Source organism: Falco peregrinus, chromosome 6, assembly GCF_023634155.1.
Source record: "Falco peregrinus isolate bFalPer1 chromosome 6, bFalPer1.pri, whole genome shotgun sequence".
NCBI lineage: Eukaryota > Metazoa > Chordata > Aves > Falconiformes > Falconidae > Falco > Falco peregrinus.
In genome coordinates this window covers 62,654,564-62,680,905 of record NC_073726.1, presented here as the reverse complement: position 1 = coordinate 62,680,905, position 26,342 = coordinate 62,654,564, and the positions used below count along the sequence as shown (strand labels likewise).

General features: G+C 40.2%; 1 protein-coding gene across 3 annotated transcripts; it reads left to right on the top strand.

Annotated features, from left to right (window-relative positions):
* The first annotated feature begins 68 nt into the window (after positions 1-68).
* On the top strand, positions 69-19,969 carry HCFC2 (host cell factor C2). Of its 3 annotated transcripts, XM_055808852.1 has the most exons (16): positions 69-344; positions 2,321-2,469; positions 2,857-3,017; positions 3,998-4,206; positions 4,705-4,789; positions 5,867-5,970; positions 6,546-6,734; positions 8,018-8,203; positions 8,611-8,714; positions 9,724-9,886; positions 10,899-11,099; positions 12,306-12,376; positions 13,614-13,751; positions 15,064-15,249; positions 15,735-16,020; positions 17,072-19,969. In XM_055808852.1, exons 1-16 carry the CDS (start codon positions 179-181, stop codon positions 17,095-17,097), a joined length of 2,424 nt encoding a protein of 807 aa, XP_055664827.1. In that variant the 5' UTR covers positions 69-178; the 3' UTR covers positions 17,098-19,969. The 3 variants fall into 3 exon arrangements, with proteins under 3 accessions (XP_055664827.1, XP_055664828.1, XP_055664826.1); XM_055808853.1 differs by lacking the exon at positions 17,072-19,969 and having other exon boundaries at positions 6,609-6,734; positions 15,735-16,444; XM_055808851.1 differs by lacking the exon at positions 17,072-19,969 and having other exon boundaries at positions 15,735-16,444.
* Positions 19,970-26,342: the final 6,373 nt, after the last annotated feature.

Sequence of the window (26,342 nt, the reverse complement as noted above, 5' to 3'; positions counted from 1 at the left end):
CGGCGGAGACCGGCGGCCGGAGCGCCCCTTCGGTGGCGGGAGTAACGGCCGCTGCCGGGCACGCGCCCAGCCCCGCCGGCGTCACGTGACCCGCGGCGGCGCCCCGCCGCCACCCGCCGCTCCCCTTCCCCAGCCGGCCTGCCCCGGCCGCGCGGTGCATTGTGGGAGTGGCGGTAAGATGGCGGCGGCCGCCGCTGGACTGAGCTGGAGGCGGGTGTCTTCCTTCACGGGGCCGGTGCCGCGCTCCCGCCACGGGCACCGCGCGGTCGCCATCCGCGAGCTGGTCATTATCTTCGGGGGCGGCAACGAGGGCATCGCCGACGAGCTGCACGTCTACAACACGGGTGCGCGGGGCGGGGCCCCGGGCGCGACTCGCGGCGGGCGGGGGGCAGGGAGCGCGCGGGGCGGGGCTGGGGCGGGGGCGCCCGGGGCTGTGAGGCGGAGCGGGGGCGGGGGGCGGCGGCGCTGTCACGTCTGTAGCCGCCGGTGGCAGCGGGAAGCCGCCGGTGGGCGCTGGCTTCCATATGGGGGGCGGGGGGCGTCGTTTCCCCGGTCCTCCGCACCTGCTGCCCTCCCCGGGGGCTGCCCGCGGGGCGCTCGGCTGAGCCGCTGGCGCTGAGGGGCGGCGGGCGGGCGGGCTGTCCCCGCGCTGAAAAGCTGCCTGGAGCCGAAATTTGGGGGGGGAGGGGTAAATGCGCCTGTCCGAGGGGTCCTCCCGGGGCTTTGCTGCGCCCTGGCTGGTGGTGCGGGGTTAATGCGCATTTCTGGGGAAAAAAGAACCGGGAAAATTCCCTCATGCGCCTGGCGTCTGCCCTGCTTTGCCAGCCCCCCGAGCCGGGGTGCCAGGTGTCCCCAGGCAGGGCCCGGCTGGATTAGCCCCCGCCGCTGTCAGGATCCCCCTTCCCTGTGGTGGCGGCTCCGAGAGCCGGCTGAACAGGCTGGAACAGAAACCTTGGTCAGAAAAGTGACCATGTTGGCACTGGGAGCCTTTCCAAACAGGAAGCTGCCCAGGACCGAGTTTATTCGTGATGAGAGATGAGATGCCTGAATAGTTACTGGGCAGGATGCTGTGTGAGGCTCGAAATCTTTTTGTGTAATTTCAGAGCCTGGGCAGTGGCAGGAGAGCTGGGTGACTGATGGGTGCTTCTTGCTCAGCTGATGTTGGTTGCTTGTGTAACAGTGCCAAACACACCAAAGTGAGAGAGCATACTAGACCTTTAAGTTGCCAACTTTCAAGAATCGTTCCAAAATTATTATTATTGTGCCCTGCTTCCCCCCCCCCCAAAAAAAAAAAAAAAAAAAGAAAAAAAACCCACAAGAAAAAAACACAAAAAAAGGTGATGGTATTTTTATTGAGTGATTTAGTGATAAAATCTGGGAGCACAAATGTGTTTTGGAGATAGCTTATTAAGATGGAAATGCTTAGTGTTAAGAGTTCTTGCAAGCAGATTTTCCATGGTAGCTTAAAGATCTTATTTTTGAGATTTTCTTGGGAGGAAAAAAAAAATCTCTTAACCTTTCTGTTTGGACAGAAGCCGAGACACAGGGCTGTGACCTGGACTGCCTGAGTTCGGGATATCATCCATTGCTCTTGCTATGAGTGTGATGACTTCTGAGGAGCTGGCACACAGCAAGGGCATCTTAATCCCCTGCAGCACTTCACTAGAAGCTTCTAATTTTACACTTTTCCTCTTCATGCTCATGAAAAAAGCTGAGGAAAAAGGAGGCAACATCTCCTGTAATTCTTTGGTTCCAAGCAGTTTAAACGCCAGTATGCTGCTGCTGGATCAGGTGTTCTCATTTGCTTTTTTGCCTCTGTGCCTGTCCTCTTCCATGTATCAGCACAGTGTTCTGTAGATACTAACGTGTCCAGAACAGTGTAATTAGTTTTTCAATAGGGCTGTTAAGTCCAGGCACGCTGCCATGCTGCTGTAGCTCTAATAATTTCTATTTCTAGGGCTAGCTCCCTCTGAGGTAGCGTTACCGCTTTTGTGTGGAACTGCACTTATGTTCCTCATTAGCCTCTTTTTTTGGCAAGTCTGTTAAATTGCTGGTAACTGACTTAGTTACAGTGACCTCATGTGCTCGCTGATATATTGGGTAATGTTGGTTTGATAGAGGTGTTAGCTTTTCTTTTTATTAAAAAAAAATGGGTTTAATTCAATTAAAATTTAGTATTAAACAAACAGCCCATTCACAGTTATCTACAGGTAAAAGATAATTCTGTAGAAAGCACAGGTGTTGAAAAAGAAACTTTCCTTCTTGGTGTTTGAAATTTCCTTTTTTTTTTCTTTTTTTCCTCCCCCCTTCTATACTATAGTTACAAATCAGTGGTTCCTTCCTGCTGTAAGGGGAGATATTCCTCCAGGCTGTGCAGCACATGGATTTGTTTGTGATGGTACCAGAATACTAGTTTTTGGAGGAATGGTTGAATATGGAAGATACAGTAATGATTTATATGAATTGCAGGTAGGAAACGCATGAAGGTATTTAAGTTTTGAAGACTACTTTAATCATTTGTGAACGAACACATTTTATATTATCAACTGCAGGGGAAACTTAGGTGAGCTTTGCTGTGCTCCAGGAAGAATAAACTCTTTAAATATGTTCTGAAGATGGAGAAAATCTAAATAACTTTGAAAAAAAGACTTCCATCTAGTCTAAATAACGTGTAAAATATTTAATGTTTTATGAGGTTTAGCTCTTATGTGTCCCTTTTAATGTATATACTGAGAAGAGCCCAGCATTCCCTAAAAGTAATTCAGAAAATATACAAGTGTTAATATTATCTAATTCTGTTTACTGTGAACAAATATAAATGAAGATATTTCTGAATATATTTTTCTTGTCTTTAAGGCAAGTCGATGGCTCTGGAAAAAAGTAAAACCTCAAGCTCCTGCCACTGGATCACCACCTTGTCCTCGACTTGGCCACAGCTTTTCTTTATATGGTAACAAGTGCTATTTATTTGGTGGCCTGGCAAATGAAAGTGAGGATTCAAATAATAACGTTCCCAGGTATGCTGATTTGGTTTGAATTCAATGTCTTCAAAAATAAATTACTAGATATGACAGTGTTGAAAAGGAATATTGTAGGGAAGCTGGCTTTGTACGAAGTACTCACATTTGGATTATTTGTGCAGTGGAGATGTTATATGCTAAGAAGCTTAAATATTTCTTCTGCTAATCCCACAATATGTAACGCTGACAGCTCTGACACTTTTGAAGGGAAACCTGAGTTGACTTAGGTATTTTCCCCAGTATTTTGGGTGATGTTTTTAAGTGTGGTGTGTTTATTAGAATTAAATCAGCAAAGTCTCATGAGTCATCAGGAAATTCACAATGGAAGTTTCCTCTGTAATGCTGTGGAAAACAGTTATGAATTATTCTGGAAATTTTTTGAAGTAACAGCTGAAGTTGCCTTTATTATTGGTAAACAGTGCTATAATGCTGCAGTTTTATGTCCACATTCACCTGCCATATAAACTGGAAATTTTCAGCTCAGTAAATGAGGTATCTGGTGTGAATGCCAAGAATCAAATACTCTTATCTAAAAATGTTACCAATAGATTCAGCAACAAATGGCTAATTGTTGGCCAGCTTGAAGACATCAGAAAAGTAACAGCTTCTTTTCACCTTCGTTGCCTTAGAGTTGCAGAAATTAGTCTCTAATGTCCCACGTCATCATGTATTTCTCACAGCTTCGCAGTTTGTTCCAAGTTGTTTACCAGTGTTGAATGTTTTTTTCATGTAATAGTGTATGAAGTATGATACGAAAGCATGTTTCCTTAGAGGCAACAAGTTATAATAGTTCATTTTTTGTTTTAAATCCATTTAATTTCGGTACTGTCCACAATGCCATCAAATGTTTTGAGAATTTAAAATTCTACACTTTCCCAAGACAGAAGTCTGTAATACTTGGAAGTGGTCAGGGTTTAAAGCTCACTTGTATTCTTGCTTATAAGTGAATTTTTCATACTTTGACAATAATACCCTAGATATTTAAATGATTTCTATGAACTGGAGCTGCAACACGGTTCTGGCGTTGTTGGCTGGAGTATTCCTGTGACCAAAGGGATCTTGCCATCTCCCCGAGAATCTCACACAGCCATCGTATACTGCAGAAAAGATTTGGGAAGTCCAAAGATGTATATTTTTGGAGGGATGTGTGGCTGTCGGCTTAATGATCTCTGGGAACTTGACATAGGTGAGTTGATTTGCCAGTAGAAGTCAGTGCAGGGGCCTTACTGGCTAAGAGGAAAAATTATAGTACATAATGATTAATGGCATGATGTGGTGCATTTATTATTGAGACTTACACCATAGTGTTAACCTTTTGTAATTTTTGGAATTAAAACAGATACAGCATTGTTTGCGTATATTATCCTCGCTGATTTTGTTACACTTGAGATTGTTTCCTTAGAGTGCTTTAAAGACTGTCACTATGATAAACAAGTTGAATAACCATAATGAAACCATAATATATTTTTTTGATAAAGTGATAACCAATTACTTTGTCAGTATTTCCTGTGGATTTTAAAAGAAGCTGGAAGTGCTTGTTATTGTGTCTTCTTTCTTAAAGTGGCCATCTTAAAAGGTGAAATTTTGTTTTGTTGACTATTAAGACATATGTTGCCTCCTAAAATACAGGTAGTGAAATATACAGTGACAAGTTTTTTGAGGGTTTTTATTCTTTTTCTTTTAGAAACCATGACCTGGTCAAGACCAGAAACTAAGGGGACAGTACCACTTCCTCGCAGTCTCCATACAGCCAATGTAATAGGAAACAAGTATGTCTGTTGTTAAAAGCTCAACTCTAGAAAGGTACACCTAGTAGGAGAATGACGGTGCTTATCCACTACTGCTCAGTATAAACCATCAGCCCTGTAGAATACTTTCCTGCTTCTATTATCCTACCTCAGTGGGAATTAAAAAGTATGATTGTTAATATAAGGGTATCAAACTGTCAATGTTTCTGCATGGTAGGACAGTCTGCCCAACCCACAAGTAGCTTTCCAGGCTTCTTAAGGCACCTTTGTGCATTATGCAGCTGTCTCAGCTGGACCTGAGCTGGCTCTGGCAGAAGCCAACTTGAGTGCCTCTGTGTCTGTGGCACAATGAACTAGCTTTTTTACAAAGAAACTGCCCAAAGTGTAGAACTAGTTCTAGGCAAAACCATTCCACATTTTTGTGGGCCATTTTTTCTGTAGTCTGTTCGTTGTTACTTCACTTCTTACCAATGTGGTTTGTTTTGGCAGATAGCATTAATAAAATTGACTTTTTAAACATGGGTTTCAGTCCCTTTTATATCAGTTTACAAGCTGGCATGAGGAGAAAGGCAAGAGGAGAAGGTGTGAAAGCTTTATATCTCATGATTCAACAGCTTAGCTTTTTATTTTTTACTTAAAATGTTAGTCTGTAGCCTGTGTTATGTTTTTAAATTTTGGTATCTTACTTAGATACCAGTCTTATAATTTTAGAATGGTTTATTGAGAGGTCTGCAGTAAAGGGTTGTGGAAATTCTGTGCAAATGTGTGACACTTGGAAAGTACTCGCACTTGGTAGTTTTTAAAAAGATCCAGTATTAACTTCTGTTTCTGGGAAGTTGTTTGAAGAGTTTGGGGTTGTTTTCTGTTTGGTTGGGGTTTTAATCGGTTAACTTACTCAAAAATTTCAGAAGGCAGATGTCTGCAACAATACGTTCTATCTAAAGAGAGTAGACACATACAAAATCTGCTGTAAACCAGAACTGTAAAGTACTGGAAATTTTCTGTTTTGTCCTCGTTTGAGAGAGCACATGCAGCAGATCTGGATGTTAATTGGCTTTTCTTTTCTTTTTCCCTTTTCTCTCTTTTCCTGTATTTCAGAATGTATGTTTTTGGTGGATGGGTTCCACAGTCAGCAGGAGGTGAAATTTCTGCTCATGATGGTGAATGGAAATGTACCGGTTCATTTTCTTATCTTAATTTGGGTTAGTGTTTCTGCCTTTCTGGGAGTGGGTATTTTAAATTAATACTTTCTTAACGGAGCAGAATAAATATTTTTAAGACCCTGAGCAAAGTTTTAGGACACACAGTTGTAATCCTAGCTGACTAAGGAAGATGCCAGTTTCTTACATCTTTCTTAAGAAGTGATTTTATTATTATTATTATTATTTTCCTTTGAATATTCAGCAGGTTTGCTGCTGCAAATCTGTGCTAACTAAGTAATAAAATACTCCTTCATTTATAGAACACGAGGCAGATTCTGAAATGAGTTTTTTTCTAAATGTGATAGTACTGTCCCTGAATCCTCAACTTCTGATCTTGTATTCACCAGAGAGAGACAACCAGAGGTCAGAAGATTCATCCTGTATTAATTGATTGTATCTTGCAAACTAATTGGAAAGCGACCTTCTTCTTGTAATATTGCAAATTTAAATGCAATTGTCTATAAAAACAGAGGTGATTTATTTTCATTTTCTCTGAGCAGTTAAGTGTATTAATATCTATATTGCTTGTTTTGGAAAACATCTAGAAACTAAATTTTTCAAGTTTCGTTTACTAGATACCACAGAATGGATAGGTCTGATCTCAGATTGCCAGGAGGACAAAAGTAACTTGTCACCAGGGCCAAGAGCAGGACACTGTGCTGTAGCGGTTGGCACTCGTCTGTATATCTGGAGTGGTAGAGATGGTTACAGAAAAGCTTGGAACAATCAAGTTTGCTGCAAAGATCTTTGGTACCTTGATACTGGTGAGTCAGAAATAACTAAAGAGACTTGTAATATGTTCCATATTCTATTAACATACGGGAAGCTGGCATCATTGATGATCCAATCAGCTAAAGCTGTAGCAAACTCAAAGATTATTTAAATTTTAAAGCTTATTTAAATAAATGATGCTTCACTGTTGATTGTTCGAAGGCTACAGCTGTAACTTAAACTGCAAAAATTAGAAAAGCCTGTTAAGAGCCCCTGAAATAACTTTGTGGCTAGATTCTGTATCGCATGCCATAGTCAGTAGATTGAAGATGCTAAAGGGTGTTTTACCTAAACTCAGGGTTCCTGGCCTCTCTTCTTAGTGAACCTTTCTGCTGCTACTTACTCTTTTTTTACCAAATCCCTCCTTCTCTTGGGATCATTGCTGCTTGCTGCTTCCTCATCTCTTGGACAGCAAAAAGATAACGTCAGATCTGAGAAAGGACCAAATTGTTCCTGGGGCTGAAGGGAATTCTGGAGCGCTAATCACTCATTGGTTAGCCGGCTTGATGGCAGGACACTGAGATGGTATCGGGAGGGAGGGAACTAAAATAGTGCTTTTAGGAGAGAGTTGCTGCCCGATGAGGCAGAAACATGAGAATGGTTACTGGAGATTGTGAAACATTTAGGAGGTTGTGGTTTCTCCCCTGCTACACACCCACCCACCCACACACCCCTTTTGTTTTGGTGGTTTTTTTTCTTTTTCCCTCTCCTCAGGAAGGTCAGAAGATGGTTAACAGGGGAGGGATGTGCTTGAGAGTTTAGCCTAGTCAGGCGTCAAGGCAAGTGAGAGGAGCAGGTCATTGGCATTGAGTCATGCCTAGGCTTCAGTCTCTGCAGAAGATGTTTGAGGGAAAGCTCACTTTAGCTGCAGGGAGAAGGCAAAAAGGAAGCACAATATTCTGTGAATCCTTTCCAGGAATACATAAAGCTTTAAGAGCCAAAGAAATGCATGCAGCCTTTTAGGAAATGATGAGGATCTCATATCTCTGTAATCCCTACAATGATGTATGTACAACCCAAAGACTTACTGGCAGCAGAAGAGCCATTAAAAATGAAGTGTCAAAACTTCAACGTTTTTGAACACTCTAGAATGGCACTTTATATTCTCTGATTTGACTTGTCACCTTTGACAACTGTTCCTTGTTGAATCTGGTATATATTGCACCTAAGTGAAAAAGGAGCTTTTGCTTTTGCTTGCATTATGTAGATACTGCTTAAACTGATAAAAAGAGGGCAATTTCAAACACTCCATCTGTGTTTTGTTGGTTTCTTGTAGAGAAACCTCCAGCACCATCACAGGTACAGCTGATTAGAGCTACAACCAACTCTTTTCAAGTGAAATGGGATGAAGTACCTACAGTTGAAGGATATCTTCTTCAGTTACATGCTGACTCACCAGTGCCATCAGTGGCTGGAATACCTGGTACTGGGGTTCCTGAGACATCAGTGCTGAGTTCACAAGGTAGTAGTCAGATCACATTATGCTAATGTTTGCGCAAAGGTAGAGGACTGCATATGTAAGTAATAGCAGTGTGTTTCCTAAAAAGTCATTTAGGGGGACCCTCTTTCTTTGGTTATTCCAAAGATGCATGTATCATAATTATGGAAAACTCACCTTTGACTGTGCCAGTTTTGGCCAGCTACCTGAATATGAATATATTTGTACAGTGCTGGGCACAATTTGAGAAAGGAAACATTGAGGAAGGGATTTTATCTGACTGACTGGCCGTGAAGTTTCATTTCAGTCTTACAACCAAGTCTTCCTTCAAACAACTTCACGTCTCCCTCTTGCTTACTGGAATAGATTCCAACTAACATAATATTAAGTTTTATGTAACTGATTGAAGTTTGCTTTTGTTTACCTGAAAGGTGGCTCTTCTCTACATCAAAGTCCACAATCACTGCCTAGCATCCCTTACCCAGAAATGAAGGTGGATCATCCCAGCCAAACAAATAATGTCATTCCTAATAATGTAAGTGTATAGTGAAAAAATGCTTAAGTGGCAAAGTAGTGTGGGAAGCAGAAGAACTGTCAAAACACTTTCTCAGTTTTAGAAGTCCCTTCATACCTTTTAGGACTCAGAAAAAAAAGGAAAAAAAACCCAAAGAGACACCTGCTGAAGCAGTTATGTCTGTTTTATTACATCCTTTTTACTTTTGTGATTGGCAGACAGTCTTTAAAGTCCTCTTCCTGGTAATGCAAAAAGGAGACTGCAACTCTGTTGACTTCCAGAATGCTGACTGGGAGCCTGATACCAGTAGAAATGCTATTCATTTTCAAAATGTTAGTGAAATTAATGTGAGAGGCAAAAATATGTGGGCATATTCCTTTGTTAGTGTTTTTATGCTAGTCTACTTAGTTGTAGGTTCCTAGTACAGAATAAACCCAATTATTACCTATTCTGGTTGTGGAGTTGTACGCGTTCCACTGTTTTGCCAATTTAGAAGAAAGAGGGACAAACTCTGGCTAAAGGATCACATCTTTAGAAACTTAGGCCTTTTCTTAATTGTGTGAGGCCTCAGGTCTGTATGGGATCCGTAATGTATTCCTGTAGAAAACATGCGCAGAAGTACTGTAAATTTTACTAACAGTAGAAATATCTTAGGTATGTGCCAGGAAAGCAAAGGTTGAAAGCCTCTGTAATTGGGATCTTCCCCATCCCTCAAGTACCCCCCAACAGACTAAATGTATGCATCAATGAATTTCCATGTAATAACATAAGAATGTGAGCTCACTTTGAGATAAAATTTAGTATGTGTCAGGGACACTTCCAAGTCAACTTAAGACTTTGAGTTTTTGTTTTATAATGGTTAAGCTAAGGTGGATTGTGAGGTTGGTTTCTTATTTTAATTAAAAGTGCTAGGGGAATTTGTTGGAAGATTTCCGTTTGTTGTTTTTGAGCAAGCATTTTCATGCCATGTTTGCAACTGAAATTTCTGGACTTTGCAGTTAAACATTAACAAATGTGTTGTTTTGGTTAGGTCCAAGTTTCTCTTTCATCCAACTCATTATTAAAAGTAGAAGGAAAAGAAAAGGTTGCAGCACCTGAAAACAAGATTACACAGGAGACGATGAAAAACCATGCAGATGCTTCAGGATTCAAAGAATCAAATGCCCCTTCTCTTTTGCCTGTTTGTACTTCAAGTAAGATGACTGTAGAATAAAAATTAATGAAAAAGTGAGAGTTAAAATTCATCTCATAAACATAAGATTATTTCTGTCTTTCAGTTTAAAATTATTTGAGAAGGCCTTTATAGTTTAAAAAAAAGAACTTGTGCTAGTTACTATTGTACTTATTTTTACGAGGAAGATATGAGGAAAAAATTAATTGTTTGAAGTGTTGCAAGGGACGTGAAATTCTCAATATATTTATTATTATGATGGTAAATGTTTCTCTTTAAATATAAATAGCCATTTTTAACATTAAAGAACAGAATGACAGGGCCACATTCGTTTTACAACATTAAGGTGATGGTAACTCCAGGCTGTCTGTGACACTACTTCTGTCTCGTAGTAGTGAAAAAGCTATTATCCAATTAAAATTTTAGGCAACGTAGAGAGGAGCATGTTTATCTCTTGACTGTAGAGGAAATCGAAGACGACTAGGCACTGATTTAGGCATTTCACTGAAGTGCCTTGAGTTCAGTGTGGTGAATCCAGGCTTGATCGCCTGATCTGTTTGTATTTGACTTTCATGTAATTTATAGGCTGTTGGATTTTCATTTTATTCACAGTGGAATTTAAGTACTGTGTGGAAATTTTGGATCTTAGTGCTAAGACAAATAGGCTTTCACAGTGCTTAATCTTAAATTGAATGTTACAAATCTGTGATACTAATTTGTGTGGTTAATTTCATTTTAGGATTTTTTTAAAATTAATCTTTCTGCAACCAAACTGATATAGAATAGCAAGCTTAAAACAAATGAAATTACCGTTTTAATATAACTGTTTATGTATGTCTGTTTATGACTGTGCAGACAGACTTGTGTTAAGGTATATACCTGAAGAAAGCATTAGCAATTAATACAATCAGATCTATTCTAACCTAAATCTGAGCTAAACTCTGCTTTTATATGAAACTAAAGCCATTAGATCAAGTTGAGATTTGTTGGGTGTTATTAATACTGAATTCTGGTTAATATTTTCTTATTTTAAGGTCCTCAGACTTCAGCACATGTAGGGGAATTACATGACTTGGACAAACAAACTGTAAATCCTGATGCTTCTGTATCCAGTACTGTCTCCAGCACACAAACTATGGTAACCCAGCAGGCTGTTAAAACTGAATCATCAAGTACAAATGGGGCAGTTGTTAAAGATGAAACTTCACTAACAACATTCAATTCAAAATCTGAAGGTTTGAAATGTGTTTCACATACTGTATTTTGAGCCATATATATCTAAGGCCGTCAGAGTTCCTCTAGTGTGGTGGGATTCCCATCTTGACTAGTATCTGGGATTGAAATAGGGCTTTGGGCATTGAGGACCTTGGGCAGCCTGGATGATCTCTGCTATGATGTAAATGTATTTTAAAATCAAGATTTTTTTTTATACGTTTGTAAACCACTTTGTTTCCTGTTTATGCAGAAGCCCATTTTATAAATAGCAGTGGCAGTGAGTTTTGGTGCCCGTAGCAAATTTGCTTCCATTCAGTGATTGTCTATTTAGTCAGCAAGAGACTACAAATAGTAACCTCAGATGATTTTGATTTTAAACAACTGACCTCTGTTAACAAATATGGCCAGTTCCTGTGGCTAGCTCACCACTAGTCAAATGTGGTGACTTCTTCACAGTCTGCTTGAAATATCTGAAATAAGCAGTGAAGCAGAAACTAAACATGTTGGTAGTTTTTCGAGTTTTGTTTTTCATGAATATCAACAGGTTGTGCTTGCCATTGTTTTGAGTGTTAACTAAAAAAAATGTATTCTCTTATTGACGCTCTGTGAGTCGTGTAATTTTTACCAAACAGTATCGTATTTTAAAAGCAAAACCCAGAAACACAAGTACAGAATACTAATAGTTCCTTGTGTTGCTCATGTGTATATGTGCTTTGATTTATCTTTTTTTTAATATTCCATTTTAAATTTAATAGATGTTCTTTCCCATTTGTTAGTATTGTTTAAAGATTTAACTGCTCATGTTCAGAATTCAGACTGTGTTGATGTCAGAAACAGTGCATTCAAGTTAAGATTTCATGCTTAGACTATTCATACAATGTCATCTGTGTGTGCCTCAATCTGGTATTTAGATTATTTGTTCACAAATATTTAATATTAATTTTGTAATTCTGTCACTTGTTGGGAGTTTCTGAGCCCTGCCTTCTGTTTGTATTATGTGTAGCAGCAGCCTGCAACGTCAGGCTCTTAAAATTGTTCTGCAAATATGATGCAAGCCAAAATTAGTTTTTCATGTTATAAATAGAACTACACGCAAAAGGACTCTGAGACGTACTTTTGCAACAGATACTTGTAAATGGCTGTTGAGGTCAACTTTCATAGTCTGTGGACTTTATGTACATTTTTTGTATCACTTAATCTTTTTAAATACAACCTTTTGTTTCTAGCTGCTGAAACTGCTTATATCATGCCTTCAGCAAGAGTCAGTACTGGACAGACAAATGATTCACACTCCTCTGTAAGTCTGAAAAAGTATAATCAAATTGCTGTGTTTATTGTTCTGTTGATTAGTTTCAAGGGCAATTCTGCTTTCCTTTGATTTTATCTCTGAAAGAAAAGCAGTGTATATTTGGGGCTTGAAGTGAATAGTACGGGGTAAACATTTCTGTTGTAAAACTAATTGCATTGTGTGGGTTTGATTTGAGTCTGAGTAGCAGTTGTGTAGTTGGGAGGAGATCCAAGTATGTGTTTTCAGCTCTTGAGTCATTTTTATTGACTGGCACAGTGGAATGGTCTCTCTGCTGCATGATGTGCAAATGTAAAATGTTTTTCTGTGTGCACAACTGAATTTAAAATGATGTATTAGATCAGACTAGTGTTAGCTGCTGATCTATAGATTTGAAACGTAACTAAACTGACATCTTGATGTTTTTCCCTAGAGGAGATGGGGACTGGCTATGCAAGCTGTAAATACTGCCTGAAAAAGTAAATGCTTCCTATTTCACCTGCTTACAACTTAATACACAAAACCAAGGTGCCACTGTTGCCACCAAAAGAGAGGAGCTAAGGATGGGAAGAAGCAGCTGCTGCCACGAAAGGGTTGGGTGCTTTTGCCAGGAGCAGCTGCCACTCCCGCCCCGTTTCCATGCTAGCAGGGTCACTGCCTGTCAGTGCTGGGCGAGCTGACCATGCCAGCACCCTCCCTGGTGCCTGGAGGCAAGCAAGAAAGGCAGTTTGTCTTCCTGGGCCAGTCGGGAACAGTTCCCGTGCCCTCCACCGCCATCGCCCCCTGCCACAGCAGAAGCCCTGTTCTCAGCTGCAAGCGAGTTCAGCAGCAGCTTGAGAGTGTGTTTGGGGCTGAGGTGTAGCTGAAGCCCAGGTAGAGCTACTGATGCTGGACCATGTTGTGGAACTTCTTGACCTCTGAGTGAAATTAACTCACAACTACATGCTGCTACAGACACCTAGTTCTACAGCTTTAAACTTCTTCCCCTGCCTTTTTAAACTAGAACGTCAGAAGTGACATCCCAATGGTTGTTTTGTTCTTTTTTAAATGATGGACTGTGTCTAAGTCAGTGTATAAGAACCATTTGGTTTTGAATACTGTTTTAATAATATGCTGATATTCATTTGACATAGAAGTAACACGGGTGTGAAAGGGGGTTGTCTCTTACATATACTAGAGTCTTAACATATTTTTTTTTACATTATGTTGGAGTATGGGTAGTCTACATAATGTGTTCTTCAAATACTAGAAAACTCCACAAAGACAGATGGCACCGGTGAAAATAAGAGACAGGCAGTGGTATGATGTTGGAATTTTTAAGAACAACAGCGCTGTGGTGAGCCAGTTCTACTTGCTGCCGGAGGAAACACTGAGTACCTCTAACAAGGTAGCTGCTAATTCTTCTTTGGCATAACCTGCACATGGGTATTTTGCAATCTGTTGCTCATATGGATGGCAACAAAATGCAGGAGGCAGGAGCTGGTGCTTACAGGAATTTTGTATTTTGTGACCAGTAGTTCTTCATACATTTTTCTCACCTTTTTTTACTATTTCCTAAACAAGATTAATTTTCTTCTGTTGTTTTTGTATGATAATATGGAACATCTTATTCTGCTATTGCTAATTCTTTCAGTATTTCTAGGCTTAGGAAAGAACCTTAAACTTAGTGAACTTTCAAACCAGTAACAATTCTTAAAAACTAAAAAATCCACAACTTCGTAATATGTTATTTCAGTACAGCATTGAAATGTTTCAATCAAAGTCTCTTCTCTGTTTTCAGAATTTTTGCTTACAAATTGTTAAAGATACTAATAAGATGCAGGCTGGGATGTTTAAAAAGACTAGATATGGAACTGTAGTGGGTTTTGTAATAGATTTCTCTAACTTAATTTTGTTGCACATGGAAGTTTATATATGAAAATGCTGTAGGTGTAAAACTTCCAAAAATGTTGCACGTTTGGTGGTAAAAGTGTGAATTAATGATGTCTGGCAAACTAGAAACAAAAAAGATGGGTATATGCTTTGTTGAGACAGAAACAAAAGAACAGAACATTTTCTTTGGAAGCACTTCACTATAAATATTACACATCTTAGTTTTAGTGTGTAATACATTCTGCACTATTTACATGGATTTTGACTTCTTATACATTATTCAGAAAGAAAATAATTCCATTGGAAGTTTCAGTCATGCATTAATGCGTATTTTAAACATGCAAGTACAGTAGCACAGAATGTTTCAGAAACCTATTTGTTACTAACTTACAGGGCTTTTCTTTAAAATGACTTTGATTACCTATGCATCAAATTGCAACTCCTAACTATAGGAACAACTGTTTTTGAAAGTAAAATATTTTTAGGACACAGAGTATGCTAATTAAATATTAAACTATGCAGTTGGAAATGCTACTTAGCTTTTACTTTCCTGAGTAAAACTAACCAAGAGGTGCAGTTCAATTTAAATGACTGAAAAATGAGGGGGGTGGTTGGTTAGAGATGTAGTCTGATATTGCATCTTTGATCAACTGTTATGAGGTGAGCTAGTGCCTCAGAACCTTTATGTAAATTCTGATTTAAGTACGAAAGTATTAGATTTTCAGTTTCAATTAAACTTACCAATTTTGGTTTATCACAACCCACTTTTAGGCTAATTGTGTTCAGAAGATTTTAAAAAATTAACACAAGTGTTGCTTTATTTTCAGATGGAAGGTGCAGATGTGCCAGACTACAGATTACTTAAGAAACAGGACCTTTTTCCAGGCACAGTGTACAGATTCAGAGTTGCAGCAATTAATGGCTGTGGTGTTGGGCCTTTCAGTAAAATCAGTGAATTCAAGACCTGCATTCCAGGTTTTCCTGGAGCTCCTTCAACAGTCAAAATCACCAAGGTGAGAAACAGAGGTAATTCTTGTTCTGGTGTATCAAATTCTGAGATTAAGGTTGTGACTAGAACTCTGGTGTTTATTTGGTTTGTTGTTGGTGTTTTTTTCAAGTTAAAATCGTTGTATACGATAGTGTCAAATGCTTACTCGGTTAATTCTGTTAAATGTAATATTCTTTAAGAAATTTGCTATAAAGAATTATTTTAAGGCTTAATGATCATGTTACCAGATACATACTTTACTCAATCATCTGATAGTTTCCCCATTATTTTCTTTCTGCATCCTTAAATCTATAGGGGTTTACAGTGCTTTTTAAAAAGAAAGTCAAAAGACACATCCTTACCTCCAAGGAGTGATAATGTTAGGTTAGAATTTTCAGATGATCTTTAGAGGGTTTTTTTGCTCTTTTGTTGAGTTTTTTTGATACTTATATATATTTGACTATCTAATGGTTACCTACATATTGTCACATTTTCTTCCTTTTTCTTCAGAGTGTGGACTGTATTCATCTTTCTTGGGAGCCTCCTGCCTCACCCTCTGGAAATATTTTAGAATATTCTGCCTACTTAGCAATCCGTTCCACACAGTTACAGGAAAATCCAAGTCAGCTTGTATTTATGAGAATATACTGTGGTCTTAAAACATCGTGTATAGTGACTGCTGCCCAGCTTTCAAATGCTCATGTCGATTACACTTCCCGACCTGCTATAGTGTTCAGAATTTCTGCAAAGAATGAGAGAGGATATGGACCAGCCACACAAGTTCGATGGCTTCAAGGTAAAATCAGTGTCAGACATGGCATTTAAATGGGCTTTAGCTGTTGCAGAGAGAAGGGCATATTGTGTCTCTAGAACCAACAGTTTTCTCAGCAGTGCGCGTGAAGTTCTTGAAATGTTTTTTTGTTCCTTATAGAAGTTTTAAGAAAACTTACTTGTTGAATTTGGCATAACATTTTTAAAAAAAATCTTACTTGTTCACAAGCGAAGACAAGCAAGTACTGAAGTGCTGGTTATTGAGTCTTACCCAGTCCCTCAAATAACAAAAGCCTAGTAAGCTTTTGATTTCCCTGGGTTTCACTTCTGCTCAAATTTTTTCATTCTAATAAGAAGTAATCCAGTTATGCGCAGGGGTGTAATCAGGTTTATTTTCAATCTTTTCCCCGTCCTTATTAGAAAAATTTTTCTTCAGGTGCATTTTTGCAATGCATTACAGCCAGAAGAGGTTTTGTCATCTTGTTCCTGTGCTTGAATTTGTACAGGTTCATGATGAGTTGGGGGTGGGAATGGATCCACTGAAAATAAAGCTTAGTTTTTAGCCTGATCAGTTCTGCCTCACCTTTGAAGTAAGCTAATCCAGGGATTCAAAACAAGAAGTTTTGTTGGCTTCTCCCACACCTTCCCCTTTCTGGCTTAGCTTTCTGCTAGTTGGGAGCTGGCTTTTCTCAGCAAGAGGTCCTGTGAGCATGGAGGAAGGTTACAAAGGGCAGTGAGGGGAGGCTGGCCACCTGCTGGGGGAGCAATGAGCTGTTGCATCAGTGTAGGTGAGCTCTCGGTTTGTGGGCTGTGATCCACAGGGTGTTGGCTGAAAGCAGACTGTTGAATGCACCACTGCTTGTTTCTTAACGTATGTTTTTCTAAGATGGAGAACAACAGTGAAGAAGTTGTCTTCTGTAATATTTAGTATTCTGATGCTGTTTTAACCCTTCAGTTGGCAAGCGTTTTGACCATGATTTGTATCCCAGAACTCTGAAACAGTAGTTTGGAAGTATTTGACCATGTACACCCTGTGAAATTCTGAAACGTTTAATAATGTCTCCTTCTTTTTGCAGATATGAAAACATCAAGCTCAAAGTAGAAACAGCATAATAAATCTCAAGTTTCGAATGTAGTGTTTAATGTAACTTGTACTATTTGTAAATGCTACAAATATTTTATTTTTGCATTGTTTCTATCTTAAAAATATATGACCTTTTTTACATTGGAACATCAGCGTTGCGCAGACTTGCTCAGGTGTGAGTACATACAGAAACTATATTGAAGATGGTGGGGTGGAGGACCATACTCTATCCCGTTGCTCTTTTTGGTAGCGATAGTTAAAATGTAAAAAATAGTTCCAAATTATAAATAAATAAATAAATGGCACATGCAGTAGTATTTGAGGTAGAGTCCCCGTGATTGCTACGGATCTTGCATAGATAACTCATACGATTTGGTATATGAGCAAATTCTGTTTGGTTTCAGTTCCTTATATCACGTTCTTCATTGTGGTGCCTGAGGACAAGGCAAAAATTTCCAGTTATTATATAGTAACTTAAAATGTATAAATATTTTAATATATACTTTTTTTGTAAAGAAATAATTTTTCTACTATTTGTAACAAATATCTTAATCTTGAAAAGATACCCCCTGAAGATTTAAAAGGAAAAAGATAAACTTAGTAATTTCTCTTATCACAAAAAACATAAATTCGTTGTAAATGCACTACTAATATTTAGAATTATCCTTTTGTAGTTGTACAAATCTTAAACTTGTAAATACCAATGTTTACAAGAGACCTTTCTGGTCTTGTATTAAAACTTCCATGAGATTCATTCTCTTTTTTTTAAATCCATATGCTTTGCTTTTAGCATATGCTTGCTTTTTGCACTAATAATAACTTACCTCATTCCTGTGTTTGTAATCACTTGTGTTGCTTCCATGATGTTTTTGTAAAACTTCAATCTGAAAATTTTAACCAAAGTTTAGAATACATGGTAAGCAATTTTGCACATATTATATGGCAACTTTCAACATATTTATTCCAGTTAATCTTCTTAAGTGCTTGTTTGCTTTACCGGTATATTCTACCAATCAAGTTCAGTATCTCCCTTTTACTATGCATCATTTTACATTAACTAGCTAGCTGATAAATTCAACAAGCATTACTTCTAGGAATAGGTTGATCCATTCCTATGCTAAAAGAAAAAATGTGTTCACAGTAGTGAAATAAAGGTAAACATTTTAAATGCTATTTATGTATCTATATATAAACCTGTGTTTACCAAAGTGTAGAGGAAAATGGCTGAGCTGGACAAGGTCACTAGGTGAATAGATTGAGGCACCTAAATAAGATTTATTTTAAAATCAAATCTGATTTATTTACTGTGCAATTAAGTTTATACTTTGCACTTTAATTTTGCCCCGAATTTCTTGCCTCTGCCAGTTAAATTTGTCTTAAGAGCGTTTGTAAATATATAAACTAAAATAAATGATGTGCCTGGTTTGGTGGGAGAAGTATCACTGAAGTAGTAGAGGTGTAACAGCTCAAGTATCCCAGAGCAGATTTAATAGCCAATTTTTAGCTACCCTGAAAATCAGGGTCATAACCGAAGTGCTGATGCAGCCTTAATTATCACAACACGTCACATGCTATAATAGCAGCTACAAAATGCTGGGGACCATACATTGCTATAATAGTGTTAATTGTGGCACAGGAGTAACACACGTGGCTTTACTCCAGAGAAAAATCTTGTGTTTATGACAATGACAGAGATCCCAGATTCACTTTAAACAGTGTTTTTAGTATGAATGTATAGGACTTTCCTGAAGTTAACTGGCTTTAAAATATTTGTGTTTTAATGGTCCATTTCATCAGGTATGAACTCACTACCAATACTGTCTGATAACTAAACCACCATACACACGAACTGTTAACTAGAAGAATAGAACTTGGGTTTTCTTATTAGTACTGTGAAAGAAGCCTTTAGAGAAAACAGTTGTGGCTTGATTTTGTTGGTTGATAGCTGTGATTGTAGAGTTGTTATTTAAGAATTAAATCTGTTGGGTATGTCTGGGTGGAGTTTTTTTGCACTTGGTTTCACACGCTTTGCACAATTTCTTTTTCAGTGGGTATGTCACAACCACCAAAGGGTAAAACTGTGGTGTTTTCAATGAAAGTATAATTTCCTTGTAAGTGTGCTTTCTTCAGCTGACTTGACATAAGATGTCACTTTCTCTTCTTTGTCCAAGTTGGGTGATGTTGAATAGTGCTCATATGCAAATCTTCAGTTCGTCACGGTTTTACTTTAAAATGAAATTGTGGTACACACTGTAAAATACACTTTGTGGTCTGTATTTATAATGTCTAAATCCCACCTGTTTGCCTATCAACTAGATATCAGACAAATACTGATTGTTTTGTTTGAAATTCGTTTAGAAGACCGTTGACATCGGCTCTTTGAGGATCTGTGTTACCCATTTATTTCATACGTTGCTAAAGGACATGTAACAGAAGCTGAAATCTATCAGATGGCAGTATCCATATTGTAGGAATGTCTAGGTTTACTAAACTCCTTAGGGAAGTTGTGACTGTGTAAGTATAGGACAGTTGTGCCGGTTATGGCAGACACTGCTGCAGCTTCACCTTAAGAATGTTCTTGTGAAAGTGGAAATGAAGTGAAAAATAACCTACACTTTGTGTTTTCAAAGTAATTATAGCAATATCTTTTGAATGTAGTTTGGAGTAGAGCACATGATCATGCCATAAACTCTGAAGATGTAATAAGTATTACTGTTGTTATCTGATATTTCAGGTTAGCGAATTTGATGTGAACTTAGTCTTACAGCCTGTTACTTAATGACCTCTACAAGGAAACTGACATTTTGTACAATTCAAGTTGATCAGTCTTATTTCAAAGCATTGTTTGTTCTTTGTAATAAAGTGGTTGTCCTATCAAACACATTGGAAACACTGAAGTGTGTGTCTGTTTTTTCAAAGGTCTGAGTGTACAAACTTCAAATTTCTGCCCTCCTTTAGAAAAGGGCAGAGGAGAAAATACAGAGAAGAGAGTGAGTTATTTGTCTGTGTGTGTGTGTGTATAATGATAAGCATTATGATGTTGAGCATTAATCTTTTGTAAAAATTATTTTCCAAGTTACTTCTTGCTTATCTCGTGGGGTTTTTTCCTTAGTTTTCTTAGGTTTTCCCCACCCCGCCTTTTCCGGCAGTTGCTGAGCTCTTACTGTTACTCAGCCCCCTTCCATGCCTTTGTGCCGTGCAGCTTGCTAGCTGTGGCCTCTGAACTGAAATTTTGGAATTACTTGCCCTGTCTATACAGTGGTTGTGTTGCTGCTGTTCAAAATGAGCGACAGTTTGCTATTGCTTTGTTACAGTTTGTTAAAAAAATAGGATACGAGTGAGCACGTGCCGTGCTCAGAAGGCTTCCAGTAAGGACACGAGCTGTGTGCACGGCCCACTGCTCAGAACGCCCCAGTCTTAGGGCAAGTTGCTAAATTTCCGTGGTGGTTGACTGTGGGGTGTTCCTGGGGAAACAAGTAACACGTGTTTCTAGAAGCAGGGGAGCAGAGGAGCCAGTGAACTGAAAGGTGGGCAGGATTGTTTCTAGAGCTCTGTAAGAGACTTCACATAAACTGCCAAAAGCTGTGTGCTCCAGGTTCATTCCTTGTGTTCTGAGCTTTGTCTACCGAGTAACAGAGTAACTGCTGTTGTTTTAAATTATTTGTGATCCTTCCATTAGTGGAAACAAATGGGAAAACCTAAACAAGCAGTGAAGAATGCACTCATTGTGCTCTTTTCTTTCTGTTAGTAAGATTCTCAGGAGTTACTTTCTCTTTAAGGCAGACTTGAATTTGCTGTATGAATTTATCTTAAACATGACTCAGAATTGTTTGCGGTTTTTTTCTTTATACCGTTAGCTGGTTCCTGGTGTGTTTTTATAACATTTTCCAGTGAGCTGAAGGCCAGGGCTTTCATTCTGTGGCTTCCAGTCCTGACACAAGCGTTTCCAGGTTCCCAGGGCAGGGGTGGAGCACTGACCGCTGGCATTGTGTTGGCAGTTGTGTTCCTCCTCCTGTTAGCAGTTGTGAAATCTTCCTTGTGGTGTGTTTTCCATTGATCTGACGCTGAGTGGAGATCCTTTTTTTTTTTTTTTTTTTTTTTTTAGAATTTCATAGGTTAGTTGAAAGTAGCAGGAATATGAGCTTAAATTGGATCCTCTTGCTCCACAAATGAGTCTTTAGGATACTGCATCTCCAGTGCTTCCTCCAAAGAGAGGGAATCCTCACGGCGTGCTGCGGGGCAGGTGGGATGGCTGGGCACGCAGCTGGATCCCAGTGTGAACGAATGGTGTCAGGTCTTAAGAGAATTTCTCTCTTGCACCTGCAGACCCCTGCTGTGGCCTTACGCAGGCCTGGCTTGGGAAATACCACTACAAAATCCCAAACCAAGGCCAGGTGTGTTCCCTGGCCTGAGGACAAGTGACACGGCAGGGTCCAAATCCTGGCTTCCCCCAAACCGAGGGGTGGTGGCTGCACCCCTTGCAGTCTCTGGCAAGTGTCAGCCCCCAGCCTGGGTCTGGGGGGAGCCTCGGCTGCCGACAGCATGGGTGCCCAGGGCCATGGGGCTCGGTGCTGGGGTCCCAGCCCCCTCTGCCCCCTTCTCCCCCGCTTTCCTTGCCCACACACCCCCCAGTCATGTGTTAAAGCCACCAGTTGGCCATGCTGCTGTTGTGTAGAGAAAAAGAACAGATAATGGGAGACTCGGGCCTGGAAGGCATGAGGCAGAGGGTTGCTGATGTGTTTGAGATACCATTAAATGAGACAGTAGGAGTTTGCTCTGCTGGGCTCCATCAGCTCAGCAAAGAGGCAGAGCATGGGAGAAGCTGGGCTGCATGGGGAGAGGGGGAAGAGGAGGGCTGGGCTGGGAGGAAGGCCCAAGAGATCTCTGAGCTAGGGGGCACATTTGTCTAACTCTGTCCGTATGTGCCTAACATTAGGTCGTGAAAATCTGGCATCTAAAAAGGTGGTAACTGGCACCCTGGTCTGTTCCCAAAATCCTTCAAAAGCCTGAAGTACTTCACATTACGTCTTGAACTTCCAGCCCTGCCAGTAACAACAAAACTCTACCAGACTGGGCCTGGGCTCAGTTTGCTGTCATTGTTTTATTGAGGCAGTTCTTGCCTCTCACAAGCATGTGCTTTTAATATACAACATAATTGCTAGGTTGGTGCAGCAGCGCCTTAAAATGAAAATTAAGGCTCAGATATGGTATCTTTGAAGAGAAGAAGAGATGAAGCACGTCAGTGCGTCCCAAATGGTAAGTAGCGTTCAGGCGGTTACCTCTGTATCTGATGAAATTGTAACTTGCATGTGTGGATAATGGTACTTCATCAATATACGGTCAATTCCAAGTGATTCTTCAAAAGGCACTCTGGGCACATGCCATCTCAGGAGGTTCAAACCTTCTAGTTCCTTGGGGTGGTTTGCATCCTCTTGTTTTCTTTCATTTGCATTCTCTCATTTAAATGGTTTTTGCCAGGGACTCTTAACTGCCTTTTAGGATAACCACCTCCCTCTGGCATGCAGGGCTGATAATTCTCCTTGAAGGAAAAGTTACTAGGTACAAGTAGTAGCTCGTAACTTTGAGCAGTATTATGAAGTGCCCCAACTTTTTAGTAGCAGCTTTGTAATTATTTCTTCATTGCACTTTGCCTGAGTAGGAAGGAGACTTTTATGTGTTGATTTATATGCTGTCTGCTCTGCAAGAAAAGTGTTTGGAGCCTGGGAGCGACTCTGAAACGACTGCCTTGGAAAACAAGACTTGAAATGTCAATCTCACAGTTTGAGGTTTCACCTACTTATGTTCCAGCATAAATGTTTTAGTATAAATGCAGGCCATTTATGTAGTTATTATTCACAGATTAGTTACTGAGATCCATTTCTTGTGTCTGCGCTGCTGTTAGAAGGTCAGGAAGATGAAGTTGCTGTAGAAAGGTGCTGCTGAGCCACGTGAAGCAACATGGAAGCTGTCAGGCCAGACAACACAAAACTGCCAGTTACTGTCAGTGTTTCTTTTTCTGGTGGTTACAGAACTTGATCTCACTGCATCCATTCAGGAGACATTTTGGATGAATTTCAACTGCTTGGCTTGTAAAACGCGGCTGTTGCTGCTGGTTTTGAATAAAGAGCAGACTCGTCCCCTGCCGCAGCCCTCCCCAGGCCCTGCAGTCTCCACATTCCCATCCTGAAGTGATGGAGCCTGCTTTCCTGCAGCAGAAACACTCTCCGGCTGGTTAGAGGTGAGATTTTGGATCCTTTCCCTTCTCCCTCAGTGCTCAGCTTTTCCTATGGGCTGGCTCCATGCTTCCTGCTCACCAGGTTTCTTTTCCTGGGAAACTCCGACCTCTTGGTGGGTTTGGATTTCACGGCTGGCGCCAAGGAGTCGGACACTGCAGAAGCAGACCTGTGTGTGCATCCTGGAGTCTTAGATCTGTGCCATGCTCTTCTCGCCAGCGATGGGGCATAGGCTCTGATGGGATTGACTGTCTTCACTCAGGGTGCAGAGGCACATATAAATAGTACATACTCTCCTAATTTGCTGTCAGATAAAACGGTGACCACTTCTTAGCTGCAGTTGTCTTTCGAGTGACAGCATTTGTATCTGAACTGTGAGTCTTAGGTGTGCCGTTAGAAGTTGTTTTTATTTGCTATTCATGTCGCTGCACCCTTTCATGCGGGAGTACTCTTGCTATCGCAGTTGTGTCATTGCAGACAGATTCCCTGTCCTTTTTACTGAAATATTTTGTTGATTCTTAAAAAAGGATCTTCCATAGTTCTGCCTCTCGTCTCTGCCATGCTGAAGACACACCAGAAGCAAACACATCTAAGAAACTAGTTTTCTGCTGCATTTGTCACTGGGCAAGCTACAACCAGCGAGTAGGTTCATATCCTACCCTCGGGTCGGGGAGAGCTGTGTACCAAGGCAGGGCAGGGAGCTGCTTTGTGTTGCAAACATCCTTTATTTGCCCTTTTATTGAGGACAAAGAAGATACCTGTGAGAACAGTTTAGGAGCAGCAGGAAAGTGCTTTACTACCTGTTACCTAAGCGGAAGGGAAGGACTCATGCTGTACCCAGTGATTTCTGGAGAAAAGTTTGTCTGCACCCCTGAACAGGACCAAAAGCCTGGGCTGATTCGGACCAGGAGTAAACTGCTGCTAAACCTGTTTGCAGTGCACTGTCATTGACGTGCCATCTGGGGGTGACCACTGAGTGGTTGAGGTTTGTTAGCCAGAAACCTTTCAGGCAGCTCTGTCCTAAAAGTCAGCTGCCATCTCCGATACTGCACACAGGCTGGGCCAGGTTAAGTATTAGGCACACAGATTGGATTAGCAACCTGGTGGATGCTCCTCTGCCCATCAGATTAAAACCCTCCACAGTTTTTTCCGTACTAAATCAAATCAGGTACCATTGCTCCCAATGAATGGATCCTCTGGCCCAAGCGTGCTGCAATTCCAGGAAACAACCCTGGCCCTTTGCCTAGATTTCCTAAACCAGTGTAGCCCAGTCGCTCTGAGATGTTGTGTGCACTACCACACCTCTCTCCCTGCCTCCACAGCCACGTTTGGAGACAGTGTATAAACATATAAACATGCAGTTTAATAAACTTGTTGCAGCTGGCACCAATTTGTAAACTGTTATGTGTAGGAGCAAAACGCCTTCCACTCCCAGTAGTGTTTGGCTTTGGATGCCAGCACAAGCTGAACTGGCACTGAGTTTCTAGAGCTTTCCATTAAATTTTTTACATACTGAGGGCCAGAGGTGATGTTACAGTCCATTATCATGCCAATGTCACAAATCAATAGGTAAACAGATCAATATTTGGTTGCTTAAGTATAATCTTTGTAACATTTTAAAGGGTGAAGCGTGAATAACTATGCCAACCCATTTGAAAGGGGAATGTAAGGGTAACCCCCATCCACATTATTAATACTTAACTTGTTCATATAGGGCTGCTTGGGCCTTATATAAAATATAGCTTCCCTATAGCATTATTGGTCTTACAATCTTTATACAGATGAGGTTTTGGGTTTTCTTTTCCATGTATAAACGTTAAGAAAATTCACTTCAAATTTGAAGATAAAAACTTCCTTTCTTCTACTTTACTCAGTACAAATCCAAACTGAAAAAAAAAAATCTAGCCTGCACCATTTGGGAATGCAGTGCTTCACTTAAAAGCAAGCTGTCTTACTGCTGTAAGTGTAACTGAAGCAGCCAGTCTGTGTGACTTAACTAGAACATTAATCGCGTTCAAAGCTTTACAAAATGAAGAATTTTGTAGCTATAAGCAAGGCTGCTGCCAGCTTTTATCATGACAGCAAGGTGCTGGGGAGAATACTAGCCTTTGGCTCGCCCCTTTGCTCTCTGTGTTGCTTCGCACTGAGGAATCTCCTGTGCATGTACAGTTATCCATACGCCTCCCCTCCTGCCAAAGGCAAAAGAGACAATCACCTACATAAACATGTTTACCACATGTTAATGAGCATCACCTTGAAACTTTGCAATAGGAACCCTCTGCTAATCTGACACAATTCACAGTGCATCCAGGGTGCAGTTCAAGGAAGACAGCTATTTGAAGTATAGCCCACATAATTCAGACTGATTTTTAGCTACAGGCAGATAAGCATGGGTCAGTAGATATTTAGGATCTACTGCCCCACGCCAAGACTCCCTCTGTGTTCTGGCTACATGATCCAGCCACATACTTTAGAGTTCAGCATAGAACAGAACAGAGGAATAAATAAAATAAAAATGCATATGTACATCCGCAAGACTGGTAAAAGCAGAACCTCAGCTCTCATTAGGCCTGTAATGAAATTGGGATGTAGGAGAACACCATCTAAATTAGCTTTTCTCCTAACCACATTTTTAGAGAGAAGTGTTTCTGTGCTTTTAAAGACACCATCAGCACTCTAAAGAATGATCTGAAGGACCAAGTCACAAAGAAATTAATTTAAAAAAATAACGTAGTAAAATTTACTTGTGTCACAGAAAGTCACCTAAAAAAAAAAAAGGAAGTTCCTGTGCTTGGAAAAAGATCTTTGAACATCACTGCTATTTCAAGCAGCCTCTCTCCAAGCTCAGCTGTCTGAAGCTCAATTTGTGGTTAAATTCAAACAAAACACTCAGAACCAAAGCCTGCAGTTTTGTAGAAGCAGATGGGATACAGCAGGAATGGCTGCTCTTGGTTTGGGTCTAAGCTACTTTTAAACTTTGAGTACTTAGAAACAGAAATGTGAGAACACCTATCAGCTGTTAAACAAAAA

Bases quoted from the DNA above. Each gene is read 5' to 3' on its own strand.
- HCFC2 (XM_055808851.1), top strand. From the start codon at position 179: ATGGCGGCGGCCGCCGCTGGACTGAGCTGGAGGCGGGTGTCTTCCTTC. The intron at 9,887-10,898 runs GTAAGATGACTG...TCTTATTTTAAG, and splicing joins TTTGCCTGTTTGTACTTCAA to GTCCTCAGACTTCAGCACAT. The intron at 15,250-15,734 runs GTGAGAAACAGA...CTTTTTCTTCAG, and splicing joins CAACAGTCAAAATCACCAAG to AGTGTGGACTGTATTCATCT.